General features: G+C 46.4%; 1 protein-coding gene across 4 annotated transcripts in view; it reads left to right on the top strand.

Annotated features, from left to right (window-relative positions):
• Positions 1 to 2728: 2728 nt before the first annotated feature.
• Positions 2729 to 7597, top strand: part of LOC106589415 (myozenin-1-like) — a 5588-nt gene continuing 719 nt past the window's right edge. The window contains exons 1-6 of one of the 4 annotated variants that reach the window (XM_014179389.2): positions 2729 to 2870; positions 4863 to 4953; positions 5857 to 6023; positions 6116 to 6191; positions 7078 to 7261; positions 7424 to 7597. The exon at positions 7424 to 7597 is cut by the window's right edge and continues 719 nt beyond it. In XM_014179389.2, coding sequence (XP_014034864.1) covers positions 4872 to 4953; positions 5857 to 6023; positions 6116 to 6191; positions 7078 to 7261; positions 7424 to 7597 — 683 coding nt within the window. In that variant the 5' untranslated portion in view covers positions 2729 to 2870; positions 4863 to 4871. The remainder of the gene's footprint in view (positions 2871 to 4862; positions 4954 to 5856; positions 6024 to 6115; positions 6192 to 7077; positions 7262 to 7423) is intronic. The other 3 variants (XM_014179391.2, XM_014179390.2, XM_014179392.2) reach the window with 3 other exon arrangements.

Genomic DNA, 7597 nt, shown 5'->3' on the forward strand with positions numbered 1-7597 from the left:
GAAGAAATTTGGCTTGTCACCTAAAACCCTCACAAACTTTTACAGATGCACAATCGAGAGCATCCTGTCGGGCTGTATCACCGCCTGCTGCTCCGCCCACAACTGTAAGGCTCTCCAGAGGGTAGTGCGGTCTGCACAGTGCATCACCGGGGGCAAACTACCTGCCCTCCAGGACACCTACACCATCCGATGTCACAGGAAGGCCAAAAAGATCATCAAGGACAAGAATCACCCGAGCCACTGCCTGTTCACCCCGCTATCATCCAGAAGGCGAGGTCAGTACAGGTGCATCAAAGCTGGGACCGAGAGACTGAAAAACAGCTTCTATCTCAAGGCCATCAGACTGTTAAACAGCCATCACTAACACTGAGTGGCTGCTGTCAACATACTGACTCAAATCTCTAGCCACTTAATAATTAAAAATTGGTTGTAATAAATATATCACTAGTCACTTTATACAATGCCACTTTATATAATGTTTACATACCCTACATTACTCATCTCATATGTATATACTGTATTCTATACCATCTACTGCATCTTGCCTATGCCGTTCGGCCATTGTTCATCCATATATTTATATGTACATATTATTATTCATTCCTTTACATTTACATTTGAGTCATTTAGCAGACGCTCTTATCCAGAGCGACTTACAGTAGTGAATGCATACATTTCATACATTTTTTTTGTTTGTTTTTGTACTGGCCCTCCGTGGAATCGAACCCACAACCCTGGCGTTGCACACACCATGCTCTACCAACTGAGCCACAGCCTGTCATGAATCTTGCCCTGGAGGTAGGTTGGCATTTATTGTCATGAATCTTGTTCTGGAGGCAGGTTGGCATTTGTCATGAATCTTGTTTCGGAGGCAGGTTGGCATTTATTGTCATGAATCTTGCCCTGGAGGCAGTTCAGCAAAGTATTCACTAGCTGACACAGGCACAAAGTAATACAATCAGATTTTAATCCTAACCTCAACCACACTGCTAATCCTTCCCTTAAATTAAGACCATAAAACGTTATTTTCCACAGCCAATTCTGACTTTGCAGCTGACATATCTAGAGGAAATCGCACAGTTCTGCCTCCAGGTCAAGATTCATGACAAACGTCAACATGAGACAGGGAGAAGCAATGTAAAAATCAATAACGAAATTGTTTTCACTTTACACTTGTGTGTATAAGGTAGTTGTTGTGAAATTGTTAGATTACTTGTTAGATATTACTGCATGGTCGGAACTAGAAGCACAAGCATTTCGCTACACTCGCATTAACATCTACTAGCCATGTGTATGTGACCAATAACATTTGATTTTATTTTGAATATGAAGGACTGGGTAAGAGTTGTATTATGATCATATGGAACAGTCTCTACCTTCATCCACTTGTGGTAATAACTGGTACTGAACTCAGTCCTGTGGCTCCCTTGGCGTTAGGCCCTTTTTCAATCTTCATACACTAACTATCACGAGCGCCCCTCCTATTTTTAGTCCTGTTAATCTCCAGTCATCTGGTTGAGTGCTGAGTGCTGGACTCTAAACACTGATACATTTTACAATGTTACTAGAGTAAAGACATCAGAAGAATCAATTCGCTCTCTATCTCCCCCCTCACTGTCTATGTCCACCCCCTCTCGCTCTCTATGTCCCCGTCTCTCTCCCCCCTCTCACTCTCTCACTCTCTATGTCCCCGTCTCCCCCCCTCACTCTCTATGTCCCCCCCTCTCGCTCTCTATGTCCCCGTCTCTCTCCCCCTCTCACTCTCTATGTCCCCGTCTCTCTCCCCCTCCCCCCTCTCACTCTATATGTCCCCGTCTCTCTCCCCCTCCCCCTCTCACTCTCTATGTCCCCCGTCTCTCTCCCCCTCTCACTCTCTATGTCCCCGTCTCCCCCCCTCACTGTCTATGTCCCCCCCTCTCGCTCTCTATGTCCCCCCCTCTCGCTCTCTATGTCCCCCCCCTCTCGCTCTCTATGTCCCCGTCTCTCTCCCCCCTCTCACTCTCTATGTCCCCGTCTCTCTCCCCCCCTCGCTCTCTATGTCCCTGTCTCACTCCCCCCTCACTCTCTATGTCCCTGTCTCTCTCCCCCCCTCTCACTCTCTATGTCCCCGTCTCTCCCCCCCCTCACTCTCTATGTCCCCCCCTCTCGCTCTCTATGTCCCCCTCTTGCTCTCTATGTCCCCGTCTCTCTCCCCCTCTCACTCTCTATGTCCCCGTCTCTCTCCCCCTCCCCCCCTCACTCTCTATGTCCCCCGTCTCTCCCCCTCCCCCCTCACTCTCTATGTCTCCGTCTCTCTCCCCCTCTCACTCTCTATGCCCCCCCCCTCTCGCTCTCTTGGTGGTCAGTTGTGTAACAGAGATCTGATTGATATGGGGACACAGACCCCTGTTAAAGGTGTAAATCCTGTCTGAAGGATGGACTGGACACTTCAGTATGGTGAGAAACACTGCTCAGGGAGCGGAGGGAAGAGGGATAAGTAATTATCTTTCTCTATCCTTTTTTACTTTATTCCTCCCTCCCTTTTCACACACACCCCTTAAAATCTCTCTCTCTCCCTCTCTCTCTCTCTCTCTCTCTCTCTCTTGCTCTCTCACTCTCTCTCTCCTGGTCTATACATAGACCTCAGGAGCATCTGAGAGATAGTATCAGTCTCCTCGTAGACCCTTAAGAAGCTCCTAGCCCCCCTGAACCCTTAACCTCCACCCACCCACCCACCCACCCACCCAGGCCTCCATAGCCCAACTCCTTACTGTGCTAGGGTTTCACTCCCTCTTGGGTGTAGAGGAGGGGAGGCACTTGGACACTCTCTTGAATACTTTCAACTCTTCTCCTTCTTTCCTTCTTCTCTAATTCCTGAGGATTCTACTGAGGTAAGGCTGAGTTTGTGACATCACTTCCCACGCAATCCCACACACACACACACACACACACACACACACACACAGTCTTTAACACACACACAAGCAGTACATGTCTGTGGCTTATATTGTTGTGATAATAGGGAAAGGATGCAGGACTGATACAGGTCTAAATGTCACCAGGGTAGGGACAAGCTACCCGGCAGGAAGTGAAATGAGCTATATACCAGTTGGAGAGTTGATTGAACATGGGTTTATGCCATGCAGGGCCTGCACTGTGCTAGGCTGTGCTGTGCCAGGGAGAAAAGTCCCCGCCAGTGTGAATCATGTGTCATCCGCCATACGGCAGCATATCATATCACATCATAAAATGAATGAATAAATGTATCAACAGCATCGTTTCAACGCACATCGGCAAGTAGCTGTACGGATTATGCAACGCTAGGCAGACTGATAAACTCTTCAACACTTACTCGATACACCTTTGACAGCCCCGTGTTAAATCATCGGGTACTAAGTTGAACGACTACATGGTCAGTGAATGCAAACTATGCTGTTGGCCTGCTTGTTCCGAAACCATTACATGTCCATCAGACCAGAGTGAGTTAGGAATGGGAGGTCGATGGGCGGCAGGTAGCCTAGTGGTTAAGAGCGTTGGACCAGTAACTGAAAGGTCGCTGGTTTGAATCCCCAGCTGACTAGGTGAAAAATCGATCTATATAACCCTAATTCCTCCTGTAAATAGCTCTGGATAAACGTGTCTGCAAAAAAATTAAATGGAAAGAGAGATTATGAGTTGTAGAGGAGGAGCGGAGTGTTTTGGGAATTGGGATGTTTGGGAATGTGCAGATTGATTATGTTTGCTGTCCTCCGGTGAGATTTATCTGCAGCTAAAACAGGAATAGCGAGCGGGACAGGAGTCCCTTCTGCTTGGGGTAACCAGACATTCAGGCTCACGTTCTCCTGAAGTTGGGGGACTTTTCCCAACACTAACCCAGCAGGAGCTCCATAAGCCTGGCGTTCTCTCACCTCAGTGGGAGCAATATTTAGATGTTGACCTGTAATTGATTGTCTTTATTGTGTACAATATAGGCAATCCATTTTAAATACAGTACCAATCAAAAGTTTGGACACAGCTACTCATAGAAGGGTAATTCTTTATTTTTTACTATTTTCTACATTGTAGAATAATAGTGAAGACATCAAAACTATGAAATAACACATATGGAATCATGCAGTAACTAAGAAAGTGTTAAACAAATAAAAATGTATTTTATATTTGAGATTCTTAAAAGTAGCCACCCTTTGCCTTGATGACAGCTTTGCACGGTCTTGGCATTCTCTAAACCAGCTTCACGAGGAAGGCTTTTCCAACAGTCTTGAAGGAGTTCCCACATATGCTGAGCACTTGTTGGCTGCTTTTCCTTCACTCTGTGGTCCAACTCATCCCAAACCTTCTCAATTGGGTTGAGGTCAGGTGATTGTGGAGGCTAGGTCATCTGATGCGAGGCACTCCATCACTCTCCTTATTGGTCAAATAGTTTGGCATACATTTTAAAGTGAAAAATCTTAGTCTCAAAATTACTCTGTCACTGTGGAATTGCCCTGTGTGTGTGTGTGTGTGTGTGTGTGTGTGTGTGTGTGTGTGTGTGTGTGTGTGTGTGTGTGTGTGTGTGTGTGTGTGTGGTGACAGTAGCACTCAACAGAGCTGCTGTGGAACATGAAGTAATAATAGCTACAGGGTGTTGGATTCCAACAGGAGCTTCAATTACAGCAGATTAAACCAATTACACCAGCTAGAGTGTGGAATTTACACCCACAGGCCCAGAGCCTCAGATTCGTGGCTCCCTAGAAACCTAAAACATTTCCTTATCGGGTCAGTCATGTATCATCATCATCATCATCATCATCATTATCATTATCAGTCTGATTGGGATTGGTGGATGTCACCGATCGGTGTGTGATTGGCTGTTGATTTGAACTGTCTATTTCTGATTGGTGCAGGCTCTAGCCATGCCTCTCTCAACTCCCGCCCCCCCAAAGAGGAAGAAGGCCAACAAGATCATTACTGATCTGACCAACATCACCCAGGACGGTATGACGCATGCACACGCACACACACCCACGCACACACACACACACACACACACACACACACACACACACACACACACACACACACACACACACACACACACACACACACACACACACACACACACACACACACACACACACACACACACACACACACACACACACACACACACACACACACACACACACACACACACACAGACCGCACACACACAGTCCTGATTTACAAGGTACTGCAAGCTAAAGCTCTCAGCACAGGATTGCTTTGCCAGCTTTGTGTGTGTGTGTGTGTGTGTGTGTGTGTGTGTGTGTGTGTGTGTGTGTGTGTGTGTGTGTGTGTGTGTATATTGTGTGGCTGGGCTCCAGGTGTTATGAGTGATATCAGAGAGTGTGTAGTGGATGATGAGGAGAACGTTTTACGGGGACGAGAGCAGACCAGCCAGCCATCTGTAAAACACATTTGACACTTTTATCAGAGAGAGAGAGAGAGAGAGAGAGAGAGAGAGAGAGAGAGAGAGAGAGAGAATAGGGAGAGAGAGAGACAGAAGGATCATGTAATATTTGAATATTTCCACCTTGCTCTCAGATTGGTTAAGTTGGAATTTTTGCCATGTTATTCGCAGCTATCTGCACTTTCAGATCAACAGTGCTTAGGGTTTGGGAGTTTAGACTAGAGGACGGGGGGTGAAAGAGTTAGTGGTGATATGGGTCTGGGAAGATAATATTGATTAATAATTGAATGGATTAATATAGCCTGTTTCCAGTGCTCAAATCACTTTACATAATAAATGTTGGACTGTGATGCTGTGTGAACTTAGCATTGGAATCAATGCAATCAGGGATATGTAAATTACAGTACATGTCATCTCATTCAATGACATTGTGTCTCCCCCTTCTACAGATGAAGAATCGGACCCCGAGGCATCAGAGTTTGATCTGGGCACTAAGATCAAGACTCCTAAAGACACCATGCTGGAGGAATTGTCTCTTATGACCAACAAGGGATCCAAGATGTTCAGGAGGAGACAACAGAGGGTGGAGCGCTTCATCGTCACCAACGAGAATATGGTGGGGGAGAGGGGGGTGGGGGGGTGGTGTAAGTGTACATGTGTGTGTGAGTGTGCTGATCTGGCTGTGTGTGTGTGTCCTGTCTCCTCTAGCAGAATCTCCAGAGCCTAGTTCCGTCGCTGGGGTGTGAAATGATGGCCCCACCACCCGAGCCTGAACCTGAGCACGGTAGGACTATGCACTTTTAGGACTTCTCAATTAGTTCCATTGTACCAAGCTTTAATGAACACAAATATGAATGCAACATTCAACTATTTAAAAGATTTAAATGATTTTACAGTTCATAGAAGGAAATCAGTCAATTTAGATAAATTCATTAGGCCCTAATCTATGGATTTCACATGAATGGGCAGGGGCGCAGCCATGGGTGGGCCTGGAAGGGCATATGCCCACCCACCTGGGAGCCAGGTCCACCCACTGGGAAGCCAGGCCCAACCAATCAGAATGAGGCTGGCGTGGTTACACGTGGTCTGCAGTTGTGAAGCCTGTTGGATGTACTGCCGAATTCTCTAAAACAATGTTGGAGGCGGCTTATGGTAGAGAAATGAACATTAAATGATCTTGAAACAACTCTGCTGAACATTCCTGCATTCAGCATGCCAATTGCATACTCCCTCAAAACTTGAGACATAGTGTTGTGTGACAAAACTGCATATTTCAGAGTGGCCTTTTATTGTCCCCAGCACAAGGAGCACCTGTGTAATGATCATGCTGTTTAATCAGCTTCTTGATATGCCACACCTGTCATGGATTATCTTGGCAAAGGAGAAATGCTTACTAACTGGGATGTAAACAAATTTGTGCACAAAATTTGAGAGAAAAAGCTTTTTGTGCTATGGACAATTTCTGGGATCTTTTATTTCAGCTCATGAAAAATGTGACCAACACTTTACATGTTGCGTTTACATTTTTGTTCAGTATAAATCAAGCACACCTCAAGTATGTTAAACTATTTGATATTCATATGTATTGAAGTGTGTTCTGATGTCAACAGCAGGGAAACTTATACACAAGCGAAAACAGTACGATGATGTCATGTTCATCTCCCCCACAGTAGAGGAGGAGGTGTTGGATAAGGAGGCGGAGAAAGAGAAGAGGAGGCAGCAGTATGTGCGTACTTATGTGTCTCCATGGGAACGGGCCATGAGGGGAGACGAGTCTCTGACTGCCACCATGCACCACTGCATGGCTGGACCACACCCCCCCCACGACATGCCCAAGTTTAAGAGCTTCAACAGGTACTGCACACACATTCACACCAACACACATATGCACACAAACATGCACGCACATACACACCTGTCGAATATAACCAGATTCAAGACCTTCAGCAGGTTACTGCATTTATTACTATGTAGACATGTATTTTGTACGTTATGATATTAATATTTGATTGACAGGTCGGCCCTGCCCTATGGCGGCTCCGACAAGGCGGGAGGCCACATGACCTTCGAGCCTCCTGAGATCCTATTCGCCCCATTGGAGCTGGAGCCTCTCCCTTCCCTGCAGGCGGACATTAGGTCCCGCCCCTCGTTCAACCGCACCCCCATCGGCTGGGTGTGCAACCCGGAGGA

This window comes from Salmo salar, chromosome ssa28 (assembly GCF_905237065.1).
Source record: "Salmo salar chromosome ssa28, Ssal_v3.1, whole genome shotgun sequence".
NCBI lineage: Eukaryota > Metazoa > Chordata > Actinopteri > Salmoniformes > Salmonidae > Salmo > Salmo salar.